Here is a 14,097-nt window from a genome sequence, read left to right as displayed (position 1 = left end):
ATATATTTGGTGTAGATAGACACACAATGTTTTAGTGAGGAATTTCCAGGACTTTGACATAGCGACAGTGAACAAGTTATGATATAATTCCAAATCAGGATAGTATGTAGTTTGGAGGGAAATTTGCATGTGGCAGTATCCACTGCCGATGTCCTTCTTAATAGAAATGGTCATGGGTTTGGAAGGTGCTGGCTCAGGATCTTTGGTGAATTTGCAGTGCATGTTGTTGATAGTACACACCACTGCTACTAAGCATTGGTGATGGAGAGAATGAATATTTGACGATATTAATCATGCGAGCTGTTTTTTCCAGGATGAATCAAGCTTCTTGAGTGTTGTCATTCAGTTAAGTTGGGAGAATTCCAACACATTCCTGACTTGTGCCTTGTAGATGGTGGATAGAGTTTGGAGAGTCAGGATGTGGTTACTTGCTGCAGTATTCCTAGTCTCTGGCTTGCTTTTGTAGCCATTGTAGTTATATGGTTAGTCCAGTAAGTTTCTGATCAATGGTAACACCCAGGCTGTTGATAGTGGGGGAACTCAGTATGGTAACCTATTGAAAATCAAGAGTGTTGCTTAAATTTTCTCTTATTGGAGATGATAATTGCCTGGCACTTGTGCGAATGCTTTACATCACTTGTCAGCCTATACCTGGATATTGTCCAGATCTTGCTGCACTTGGAGATGAACTGTTTCAGAATTTTAGGAGTTAAAAAAGGTGCTGAACATTGTGCAATCATCAACGATCATCCCCACTTCTGACCTTCAGATGAAGGGAAGATCATTGATGGAGATGCTGAAAATGGTTAAGTCTAGGACACCACCTGAGGAACTCATGCAGAGATGTCCTGGAGCTGAGATAACTGACCTCCAACAGCCACAACCAACCTCCTTTATGCCAGTAATGTCTCTAAATAGTGGAGAGGTTTTCTCCTCATTCCCATTAACTTCAGTTTTGCTCGGGGTCCTTGATGCTACACTCTGTCAAATGTGTCTGTGATGTCAATGACATACTCTCACCTCAACTCTGCATATCAGCATTTTTGTCCATGTTTGCTCCAAAGCTGTAATGCAGATATAACAGTGCAATTTGTATTATCACACCAGATGACACAATATGTAGAAAATGTAAGGTTCACCCACTAGGAAGCAAAAAGAAACTCCAAATATTTTTCGGATAATAAGAGACCAGGAAATGTTATCATTCAGAGCAACCTAGTACCCAAATCGCATATTGGTACAACAAGAAATTAGCAAAAGAAATGGCATGTTTGCTCTCATTTCAAAGGGATTAGTATTTAAGAGAAAAAAGTTTGACCAAATTTACACAGAGCCTTTATATCTGGATTATTGTCAACACTTTTCCTCCTCCAGCTCAAAGAATGATATACGTACCTGACAGGAAGTGCAACAAAGGCTCACTAGAGTGACCCCATGGTTGAAGGAGCTATCTTATGAGGAAAGATTGATCAGACTAGATCTATATTCCAGAGAATGTTGAAGAAGGAGATGTGATCTAATTGAAACATATAAAGTTCTTTAAGAGTCTTGACAGTGTGGATGCTGACAAAATGGTTCTCCTGGGACGTTAGAACATAAAATCACATTCTCAGAATTAGGGATCAGCCATTCATTATTATGAATCCTTGGAATTTTCTGCCTGAGAAAGCTGTGGGTGTTCAATCATTAAAAACATATTCAAGTCAGAGGCTGATAGATTTTTGGATGGTATAGAAATTAACGGAAGTGGTTATAATAACGTAAAGTGGAGGTACTTTAAAAGATCAGCCATTATGCTATTCAATGATAGAACAGGTTTGAAGAAATTGAATAGCCTATTACTGTTCCTGTTTTTTATGTTCTTATGTCAAAGCACTTACCTTTCAGATTCAGCTTTCCATCTCTCCTTGAGTTGATGGGTTTCCAAGCAAAAATGAGTTAAAAATAGAATGACTATTAAACTGAGGTCAAGTAACTCTAATACAATATTTGTTTCTCATGAGCAAATTGATTACCTACCTCTCGTCCTTCTCTGGTAAAATCAGATCACTGTCTGTTTTTGATTCTTGCACATTACCCTCCGGCACTCCCCCAAACTCACCTGTTTCTCATGAGTTAAGATTTAATCCATGATCACTTGTTGTAAATTAAGAAATATGACTCTAACAATTGACACGTTATCTCTGTTTTTTTATTTTACAATAAATTCTACTGCTAAAAAATTCGATATTCCAGAGAATTTTGAAGGAGATGTGATCTAATTGAAACATATAAAATTCTTTGACATTGTGGATGCTGACAAAATGGTTCCCCTGGTTGGGGACGTTAGAACATTGAATCATATTCTTAGAATTAGAGATTAGCCATTCATTATTATGAACCCTTGAATACTTCACTGTAAATATACACTAATCAAGTCATAAAGCCTTATTTATTCTGCAGGTGGCTACAAAGGAGCTAGTGTTTATGGAATCTTATTGCATACTTGTTGCAAAGGAAGAACAGCTTATCCAACAGCTTATCACACCCTCACGTTATATCAAGCAATACAGAATGAATTACTCAATTATTTCTGAAGGACAGTTATGAAGCCTAATTGTAACTTAAATACAGGGCACATTTGGGTCCAATATCTAATTTTGCAGAATAATTACAAAGGTGCCAAAATCTGAGCAAAACGTAATTGAAAAGGTCCAACCTGATACATTAGGTTAAAGCAGGAACAATTGAACACAAATATACCAAGCACAATGCTTTTATCAGTCTTTTATTAGTGGTAATGGTTGATGGAGGTATTTGCCTTGGTATCAGGTTAACTCTCTGCTCTTCCTTGAATTCTACCATTTGGGATAGTTTATATTCACTTGAACTTAGCAAATGGAACCATGATTTAATGGTTCTTAAGGCAGAAGTACATAAATATGCAGGTGAAAGGTTATCATGGGTAGACAAAAATGTGAATTAATTGGATTAGCAATGATCATATTGAATGGTGGAGCAGGCTTAAGGAGTCAAATGGTCAATTCTTTATTCCTAAATCCAATACCTGTATGTTTTCCAGTGATTGTGCAAGCCTTACTAAGAACTGACAACTACAAAGTCAGATATTATTTGACTTCCTTCTCTAGCTCACTATTGTGAACTGCTGCTGAACCACATGTACTCTAATATTCTCCTCCCTCACCCTCAGGACGTACTCTCACACAGATGTCAAGTTGTGAAAAAAAAACTGGATGGCAGTATAATGCATATCTCCAGAACCCAGTTGGAATACTTCCCTGGAAATTTGCGATTGAGGGCTGACACACAATTTTCGTAATCCTTGGGTCTTTGGAGTTATGACCAGTGCACAATCCTGAGCCAGGATTTTCAATTATTGGTCAGGAACACAAGCTGCCGGTCCACTTCCAGGATTCGGACCCTGTCTGATGTGTTGCAGACATAGCCATCCAGATTTTGAAAGTGCTAGGTCAATTAATTCAAGGAACAGCCTTGGTTTGCTGGGTGAGTTCCTAAGGCTGTCAGCACTGACACAATGGCTGTCCCACAGAAAGTTTAGGATGGAGGAAGAGAAAGCACAGCAACAGAGGTTGCTGAAGAAGGAAGTCAATTTTTTTTTAAAAAATGTACAAGTCACAGCGGCCTCTCCACTTTCACTGGAGGGGTCCCATGCCCGTGGTGCAGACTGCTGCTGCAATTATGTAGGTATGACCAGAATTGGTAGGGGTTGTCAATTGTCGTATTAATCAAGATCTACTTCCCTATCTTCCAACATCAGCCCACTGTGGTTGCCTAGCTATGGTCTGAGCAGATGTCCCTTGCCCACATTGCTTAATAATTGGCTCTCAGTATCCTCAATTTCACACATTGCTTGCCAAAGCGCTGTCTACCCAACCACAATCCGATTTCTCCATAAATGGCTCAGATCGGGTTTGTGGTGTTGAATCAGCATGACAGCTGGAGTGAACCTTTGCTGAACCCAATCTGTTTCTGCTTCTAGTCTTCCAACCGTTTCAGGCCTGCAAATGGACCAAAGACATTTTCTCGGCCAAAATGTTTTGTTTCACCAAAGTTCCATCAGAAATATAAGTCTACATGTCACCCCTTCTAATTAACTGGCTATATTCAGTTCCTTGTTGCAGTATGCACAAAGTCCTTATCTACTCAAATTTACAATTTACTTATATTTACCACTGCAATTATTTGGAAAATTGTTGGAAATTTCTTGTGCTTTTCAATCAATTTTCCAGGTTCTGATCAGCTTTCTGACAATTTGATGTATCTCAACACTCATCAGACATTCAAAGTTTCCCAGCAGTAAGGTTTTCCTAGTCCTTTGTGCGAAGATATAAATAAATTTTGAGGTCCTGCTTCCAAAAAAGATTAAAATAAAACAGAAAATATGACTAACATGCAACGTTGAAGAACAAGAAAAGGTTGGAAGGGCTAGCATTTTTCCCGGCTTATTTTATGTGAAGATCTCATCAGTCATACTCAAGTAACTTTAATCATTTTTGAAAAGGCAGCTGCCAGCGAGGCAGACCCCAAGTATCCTGGCAGCTACTACACACACAATAACACTCTCCACCCACTGAAACATAAACACCTTCAAGAGGTCCTTACAGCTCAGAAAAGCAAGCAGGAACTATAGTGACAGAATCAGGATAAATATAGAGTGTGGAATTGCTGACTTGGCTTGATTCAGCTAAAAGTTGGACTGATCTGATATTGCTTTTGTCTCCTGCTCATTTCCACCTTTCCACATTGTTACTGAAAGAAAAAGGGAACAGTCCAAACATCTCCAACTCCAAATAAGGGAAATTTCTGTTTTTACCCAGACAGTTTGCACAGTGTACAAGTTTAAAATGGAGTTGATCTGTTGCCTTGGTTCTGCTTTCACACTGAAATATGCCAAAACTATCTCTGCCACTTTTGTTCACAGCACTTTACATAGTGTGACATAGTGTGAAAATTAGTATGTGGAGATTGTCATCATATATGGCCATCTCTTCAATTGTGTGCATAAAGTAGTTACCAGAGGTTAATCTGACATCTTTATCTTACCCAGTTTTAAAATTACATTGTTGCCATCTGATGCTGATTAATTGATTTGTTTCCTAAAATATGCATGGACCTTATTAACTGTAACAGAAATGCTTTACAATGAGCAGTTGAAACACATAACATCATTAAGTACTTTAACCAAGATCAAATAAAATGAAGAAATCTTATGTCTTATCTCATAATCTTAAACTCCACTTTCCTGTTTTAAATCCATACTGATTATTGTTTCCCTTACTGATTAAAAATCTATCTCAGCCTTGAATACACTTAACAACTTAACCGCAACAGCCTCTGCAGTAAAGGATTCCACAGAGAAGACATTCCTCCTCATCTCTGTCTTAAATGTGCAATCCCTTACTCTGAGACTCAATCCTCTGGCTCTAATTTCTCCTGCAATGGGAAACAATTTATCAACATCTACTCTGCCAAGTCCCTCAGAATTTTGTTTGTTTCAATAACTTTGCCTCTCATTCTTCTATGTTCCAACAAGTATGGGTCCAACCTAATCAAACTCTCCTCCGAAGACAGTCCCTTCACACCAAGCTAGTGAACCTTCCCTAGATTGCCTCCAAAGCCAGTAAAGCTTTCCTTAGATAAGGGGATTAAAATTGTTCACAGTATTCCAGCTGTGGTTTGACTCGTACCTTATATAGTTTTAGCAAAACCTCCCTATTTTTATACTCCATACCCTTTGAAGTAAAGGCCAACATTCTATTTTCTTTCCTACTATGTTATGAACTTAGATGCTAGCTTTTTCATGGATGAAGACTTCCAAATCCCTTTTCTGTAGCTTTCAGCAGTCTTTCTTTTTTTAAATAATATTCGGTTCCTCTAGTCTTCCTCTCAAAGTGCATAACCTCACACTTTCACACATTACGTTCTGGCTTCCAAGCTTTTCCCATTCACCTGCCTTGTCTATATCCCTCTACACATTCCGTGTCATCCTCTTCGCTTGCCCCCCACACCTACATCTGTTCCAAATGTATTTATAAGAACATGAATCAGTCAACTGATTATCTTAAGGGAAATGAGGTTTGATGTACACTTGAGTGAAAGTTTTGAGTTCAGAAAGGGTACTTACCCCCTTTTCAATAGTTGCTGTCTGACACAGGGTACCTTCAGCTGCAGGAATGCTATTGGTCACACAACGATTGCTTTTGCTGAGGCACCAGAGCTCTCTGCACACTTCCTGGGAAAGAATGCAGTAGCAAGTTGATCAAAATAAGGCTTCTTTTTTAAACAATTGCAGTCACATTTAGATTGCTTTTGAGACAACCATCTTTTCGTGAGTAAGTCTTGAGTAACAGGTGACGTCACCGATCTAAATTTGGCAGATTAAATTCAGTGGCCAGCAAGACCTGATACGTAAAGGTCAGCCTGAATGCCACTGGCTTCTGGAGTTTATTAGATTGCTCAGCAAAGATTCAGCCCCAAATTTCGCCAATCTGACAGCAAGTCACAGTATTATGAAAACAGCACTAGTCACACAGCTAAACTCGGCAGAAACCAATTACATTGCTGAATGGAATTATGGCATAAGTGATGGATACACAAAATTCCTAAACATAAAAATTGTCTGCAATCTTTACTCCTATTTATCAGATCTTCCACTTGAACATGCCTGTCCTCACAACACCAGTCACACCCGCAAATGTGACGATGCCGCAACTGTGCTTGTTTGGGGGAGTATGTGTCAATGTTATATCCAACACAACAGTGGCAAAATTGTTGCAATATTAAGTACAGTTTTGGTACAACTTCCAGGTTTTGCCCAAGGAGAACACTACATGCCTCATGCATATAGAGGTCTTTACCCGCCATGAATTCCAAATGATCTGAATCTCTCACTGCATGCACTGGTCCCGCGACGTATAGTGTATGCATCTGAAACCCAATCAAAAGGGCTACAGAATAAATCCTTGAATGTTTCAAACCACACAATTGATGCTGATGTCAAGATGTTGCTGACACTTGGATGCCAACACTTGGTGAAAACAGACAAGTCACTACTGGCGGTGAGTTCAACGGTTATTTTGAAAGTTAAGGTTAAGATTGAAACCGATGTTAAAAGTAGGATAGCAATATGGTAAACACACGTAATAAAAACAGTTTGTGATAGCAACAAACTTCACTGCAGAGTGTAAACAATAATCATAGTGAGAATTCCATTTCATCTTTTAGAGGATAGTATATATATCCATTCTTCCTTTGTAGGACTCTGCATTATGTTGATAAAGCAAAAACAATACTTGCTGAAAGCCATACTTCAATAGTCTCTTGTATCGATAGACCTTGCATCAATAGCCCCAGCCAAACTGTTTTAATAGAACTACAACACTGGCATCTACCCAGTGATATAAAAAATTGCTGTTTATGGTATTTCCCATCCATAAACAGCAGGACAAATCCAACCCAGTCAATTACTGACCGAGCAACCAATACTTGATTAGCAGCAATATGGTGGAAGGAGTTGTCAGCAGTGCCAGCAAGCAGCACCTTCTCAGCAATAATCTGCTCAGTGACGCTCAGTTTAGGTTCTGCCAAGGCCACTCAGCTCTTGACCATGTTACAGCCTTGGTTCAAACATGGACAAAAGACCTAAATTCCAGAGGTGAGGTGAAAACGACAGCCCTTGACATTAAGGTCTTGGTTGACAGAGTGTGGCATCAAGGCGCCCTAGCAAAACTAAGTCAATGTGAGTCAGGGAAAACTCACTGTTGGTTGGAGTTATACCCGGCACAAAGGAAAATGGTTGTGGTTTTTGGAAGTCAGTTATCTCAATCCAAAGACATCTCTGCAGGAGTTCCTCAGGGTAGTGTCTTAGGCTCAACCATCTTCAGCTGCTTTATCAATGACCTTTCCTCCATCATAAGGTCAAAAGTTGGGATGTTCACTGAAGGGCAGCTGTTGCATGTTGAATACAAACATTACCTAAAGGTATTTTTTCATGAATGTAGGGAAAAGTTAAGTTCACAATTGCTACTTGCTGGCATTAATATACAGTCTTAAAAATGCCTGGTAGAATTAAGTTGTGAGGGTGGAGAATTAGTTAGGTATGGTACTAACTCTAAAACAGCTAAACAGAAAGAGCCTTTGAAAGTTTGACCTAGAACTGCAAAGTGTTGAACTGAGAACTATGAATTTTGAGTAAACCATTAATCTAGACTGTTAATAGTTATCACAAAAGAGGCTAACACCTACATATGGGTTAATGATGAACATTGATGCTATGTCCAGGTTTTATGCAAATGTTATACAGCTGTCTAAATAAAAGGCCAGGTGATGACTGCAGCTTCCTTTCTCCAGTTTAATGTTGTTCCACTCAAAACATAATATAATGTAAGAATCATAAGTATATGTTTTGCAATGGTTGCTTGTTGAAACTGGGGAGGTGATGGACTAGTGGCATTATCACAGGACTATTAGTCCAGAGACCCAGGTAATGTCTGGGGGGGCTGGGCTTGAATTCTACCAGGGCAGATGGTGAAGTTTGAATTCAATAATTAGCCCAAACCTGCTGGCCCAATGGGGAAAAGCCCCATCTGTTTCACTAAAGTCCTTTAGGGAAGGAAATGTCCATCCTTACTTGGTCTGGCCTACATGTGACTCCAGGCCCACAGTAATATGGTTGACTCTTAACTGGCCTCTGGGCCACTAGAGATGGGCAATAAATGCTAAATCTCGTCCTTTCAGGTGATCAATAACACAAGCCTCCAAAGGCTGACAGATACCGATGTCCCTCTGGTTTCTTTGACCCCTTCCTTCCCTCCAATTTCATCTCTTCTTCTAATCTCATCTCTTGACATGTATTCAATATACCTTTTTACCTTTCCCTGTCTGATGCTGAATTATCTGTGCTCAGTAAAGTTCTTAGCTTTATCCCTTTGTGCTCCACCTCAATAATTTTGGAACGGCGGACAGGTGTACTCTCCTCACCACACAGACCCTTTCACCCATCTCTAGTACTTCTCCCTCTAACTGGATCCCTCCTTCTCGCTGCTTACTTTTATTTGATCAGTTCATTGAAAACTGTTGACGTGACATCAGCCAACCTATTTTCTCTGCTCCTCTCACCCACTCTAAACTGTCTCCCTCTGAACTTGCTGCACTCTGTCCTCTTAGGTCTAACCATGACTTTGTTATCACCTGGCATGTTGACATCTACTTGGCAGAAACTGATGGCCAGATTTCAGATACTTCCTCCTATCTCTCTCTGGATCATGACCCAACTATTTTCGAGCAGGGTTTTGTTTCCAGGACTGTCACTGAACTCATTCCTCTGGAGAACTCCCCAGCTCCACAGCTTCCCAGCTCATAGTCCACAATCCCACAAAGCCTGTTTCTATCTCCTTCCCACAATCCATAAACAGAACCACCCCAATAGAGCCATCGTTTCAGCTTGACCCCGTCCCATTGAAATCATTTCTTCTTATCTTGAGGTTATGTTTTCATCCTTTGCTTCCTCTCTTTCCACTTACATTTGTGATTCTTCTGACATTTTTCACAATTTCCACTTTCCTGATTCGGCTGCCTCCTCTTCAACATAGACTACAATCCATGGCCATCCCCTATCTGGATGGTCAAAAGATTCTCCACTTGTTCCTTGAAATGAGGCCTGACAGTCCCCATCTAGCATCACCCTTCATCGCTTCATTGAGGTTGTGGTCACTTTGAACAACTTCTTTAAGTCATCTCACTTTCTCCAACTCATAGGTTTGGCCACGGGTACCTATATGGGTCCAGCTATGCCTGTTTCATTGTGGAGATTTCTTGTTCTAGTCCCACTCGGGCCTCCACCCGATGTCATTGGTGCTGCTTCCTGCTCTTGTTCAGAATTGAAAAAATTATTCAGCTTTTCCTCTACTTTCTATCACATTCACCTGGTCCATCTTTGACTCTTCACTTCCCTTCCTTGACTTCAATGTTTCTGTTTCTGGGGATAGGGTGTCCACCAATATCTATTACAAACCTACCAACTCCTGCAGTTACCTTGACTTCACTTTTTCATACCCTACTTCCTGCCCCATTCTCCTAGTTTCTTCGTCTCCACCACATCCATTCTGAGGTATCTCTGAGATGTTCTCTTTATTTCTCAGAAGAAGAATCCCCATCCACATAGCTAAGAAGGCCTTCAGTTATGTCTCATTTACCACTCTTCTGATCACATTCCCCCCCTGCCCGAAATCTCCACCCCTTAATGCCTGAACAACCAGAGGCTTCTCCAGACAATTCCCCATGAGTTGCCTCCAATAGACTGTTGGTTTTCTCTCAAGCTGGGCCTGCTATGGTGTTCCAACACTGGAGGAACAACAGCTCATTTTTGCTTAGGCACTTTACAGCCTTTTGGAGACAACAATGAATTGAACAATTTCAGAGCATGACTTCTGCATGGGTTTCCTCCAGGTGCTCCGGTTTCCTCCCACAGTCCAAGGATGAGCAGATCAGGTTAATTGGCCGTGCTAAATTTCCCATACTGTTAGGTACATCAGTCAGAGGGAAATGGGTCTGGGTGGGTTACTCTTCAGAGCATCGGTGTGGACTTATTGGGCTGAAGGGCCTGTTTCCACACTGTCGGGAATCTAATCTAATATAATCTAAAAACAAGATAGAATATGTACAATGGTATGACAATTATTGAATCCCCCACTATCAACATCCTGAAGAGCATAACTAGAGGCCATCAATATAAAACAGTCACCAAGAAATTGAACAGGGAATTCAGAAGAAACTTGCTTAATCAAAGAACAGTGAGAAAGTGGTACTCATCAGAAACTGAAGTGGAATAACTGTGGTAACATGAGCAGGTCAGAGGATAGGACTATTGTAACACACCTCCTATCTCTCCAAAGCCTATCCACCAACTTCAAGACACAACTTAAGAGGGTGATGGAATACTCCCCTCTTGCTTGGCAACTCCAGCTACACTCAAGAAGCTTTACACCATCCAGGACAAAGCAGCCCACTTGATTGACACTTTATCAACCACTATCAACATTCAGTGTCTTCATCAGCATTGCATAGTGCACTACATAGAAAATGCACTACAGTAACTCACAGAATATCCCTTGATAGCACCTTCTAAACTCACAATCTCCACCACATTAACAGACAAGAGCAACATGCCACTAGAACCATCAAGTTCCCTTCCAAGCCACATACTATCTTAAGGTGGAACTACATAACGATTCCTTTACTGCCATTGAATAAAAATTCTGGAGCTCTCTTATTAGCAGCTCTGTGAGAATAGCTACCTTCGAAGGATGACTGCAGTTCAAGAAGGCAGCTCACCAGTACCTTCTCAAGGACAATCTGGGACAGGTACTAAGTACTGGCCTAGTCAGCAAAATCCACATCCCGTGAATAAGTATAAAATACTTATATTTACGAAGCACTTTTAAGTATTCAATGGCGCTTCACATCAAACAAAGACTGTGTCAAAACAATGGTTGGATAATATGTAAACAGTATTTTATACAAGTGTGGTCACCATGTTATAAAAAAAAGGATTTAGAGGCACTGGAAAGGGTGTAAATGAGATTTGCAATATGACACAAAGATGTGTGCAGGAAAGGATTAATGATCTGGAAAAAGTTTTCTTGGAAAAAGTCTGAGAGCTGACCTAATAGAGATCTTGCAAAGGATTAGAATGGATGTAGAGAGAATGTTTCCTTTTTGGATGAAAAGCATAACTAGTGGCCAGCAATATAAAACTGCCGCCAAGAAATCTAACAGGAAATTCAGAAGAAATTGCATATTCAAAGAATGGTGAGAAGGTGGTACTCATTACCGCAGGGAGCAGTTGAAGCAAATAATATAGATGTATTTAAGGGGACTCAGGCAAGTGCATGAGGGAGAAGGATTGATGGCTACAACATTAGATTTAGAGGAGGAAAATGGGAGGAGTCCCGAGTGGACTAAAATCGAGTGATTAGGTCAAATGCCCTAATTCTGTGCTGTATATCCATGTAAAATGAGAGACCAAGTCACACAAGAATTTATTAGAACAAATAATCCAAAATTCTATCAAAACACTTGGCTGTATGGAGTGATTTAGAGGAGGACAGTTTTAGAACTGGAGAGATTCAGCATGGGAATAGCAGGACGAAGGGCCTCTGCAGCCAAGTGCACAGCTGCCATTGGTGAACCAGTCAGGGACAAGCAAGAGGCAGCAACTTAGGAGGAAAGATATCTCAGAGCCTTGTAGGAATGGGGAAGGTTACATTGACAGAAAAGGGCAAGGCTGTTCGGCAAACCCATGGGTATGAATTTTAATATCGAGGCCGCTGAGATACAGGTAGTAGACTTTTAGCTTACCTTAAGCTAATGTAAGGTTGAAGGTGGGATGTCAGTCAGAAGGGCAAAGGAATAGTTAAGTCGAGAAATAACAAAGGTAACAAAGATAAAACAGCTACAGCGGATGATTTCAGGTGTGGGGGAAATCAGGTGGTGTTACACTTGTGGAAATTATTATCCACAAAATACAACAGAAATGTAACAAGTGAATAACCTAAAGGATCCATTATTATAAGACCATAAGACATAGGAGCGGAAGTAAGGCCATTCAAGTCCACACCGCCATTCAATCATGACTGATGGGCATTTCAACTCCACTTACCCGCATTCTCCCCGTAGCCCTTAATTCCGTGTGACATCAAGAACTTATCAATTTCTGCCCTGAAGACATTTAGCGTCCCAGCCTCCACTGCACTCTGCGGCAATGAATTCCACAGGCCCACCACTCTCTGGCTGAAGAAATGTCTCCGCATTTCTGTTCTGAATTTACCCCCTCTAATTCTAAGGCTGTGTCCACAGGTCCTAGTCTCCTCGCCTAACGGAAACAATTTCCTAGCGTCCACCCTCTCTAAGCCATGTATTATCTTGTAAGTTTCTATTAGATCTCCCCTTAATCTTCTAAACTCCAATGAATACAATCCCAGGATCCTCAGCCGTTCCTCATATGTTAGACCTTCCATTCCAGGGATCATCCGTGTGAATCTCCGCTGGACACGCTCCAGTGCCAGTATGTCCTTCCTGAGGTGTGGGGACCAAAACTGGACACAGTACTCCAAATGGGGCCTAACCACAGCTTTATAAAGTCTCAGTAGCACAACAGTGCTTTTATATTCCAACCCTTTTGAGATAATTGACAACATTGCATTCGCTTTCTTAAATACGGACTCAACCTGCATGTTTACCTTTAGAGAATCCTCAACTAGCACTCCCAGATCCCTCTGTACTTTGGCTTTATGAATTTTCTCACTGTTTAGAAAGTAGTCCATGCTTCTATTCTTTTTTTGAAAGTGCAAGACCTCGCATTTGCTCACATTGAATTCCATCAGCCATTTCCTGGACCACTCCTCCAAACTGTCTAGATCCTTCTGCAGCCTCCCCACTTCCTCAGTACTACCTGCCTGTCCACCTAACTTTGTATCATCGGCAAACTTCGCTAGAATGCCCCCAGTCCCTTCATCCAGATCGGTGGGCGGCACGGTGGCACAGTGGTTAGCACTGCTGCCTCACAGCGCCAGAGACCCGGGTTCAATTCCCGCCTCAGGCGACTGACTGTGTGGAGTTTGCACGTTCTCCCCGTGTCTGCATGGGTTTCCTCCGGGTGCTCCAGTTTCCTCCCACAGTCCAAAGATGTGCAGGTCAGGTGAATTGGCCATGCTAAATTGCCCGTAGTGTTAGGTAAGGGGTAAATGTAGGGGTATGGGTGGGTTGCGCTTCGGCGGGGCGGTGTGGACTTGTTGGGCCGAAGGGCCTGTTTCCACACTGTAAGTAATCTAATCTAATCTAATCATTAATATATAATGTGAACAGCTGCGGCCCCAATACTGAATCCTGCGGGACACCGCTTGTCACCGGCTGCCATTCCGAAAAAGAACCTTTTATCCCAACTCTCTGCTTTCTGTCAGACAGCCAATCCTTAATCCATACCAGTAGCTCACCTCGAACACCATGGGCCCTCACCTTGCTCAGCAGTCTCCCGTGTGGCACCTTATCAAAGGCCTTTTGGAAGTCTAGATAGACCAC

At 41.2% G+C, this 14,097-nt stretch overlaps 1 protein-coding gene across 2 annotated transcripts in view; it reads right to left on the bottom strand.

Moving 5' to 3' along the window:
• The window catches only part of adamts6 (ADAM metallopeptidase with thrombospondin type 1 motif, 6), a 300,876-nt gene that overhangs the window by 107,641 nt on the left and 179,138 nt on the right, over positions 1-14,097 (bottom strand). For both annotated transcript variants that reach the window (XR_015757565.1, XM_087988638.1), the window contains exon 12: positions 6,146-6,253. Coding sequence is in view for 1 of the 2 variants with exons in the window: in XM_087988638.1 (XP_087844764.1) it covers positions 6,146-6,253 (108 nt within the window). In the remaining variant the exon portion in view is untranslated. The remainder of the gene's footprint in view (positions 1-6,145; positions 6,254-14,097) is intronic.

This window comes from Chiloscyllium plagiosum, unplaced genomic scaffold, assembly GCF_037043375.1.
Source record: "Chiloscyllium plagiosum isolate Xiang-an unplaced genomic scaffold, Cpla_swu_hap1 HiC_scaffold_1, whole genome shotgun sequence".
In the NCBI taxonomy this organism is placed as follows: Eukaryota; Metazoa; Chordata; class Chondrichthyes; order Orectolobiformes; family Hemiscylliidae; genus Chiloscyllium; species Chiloscyllium plagiosum.
The sequence above is the reverse complement of the archived record's forward strand: the minus strand, read 5'-3'. Positions and strand labels throughout refer to the sequence as shown.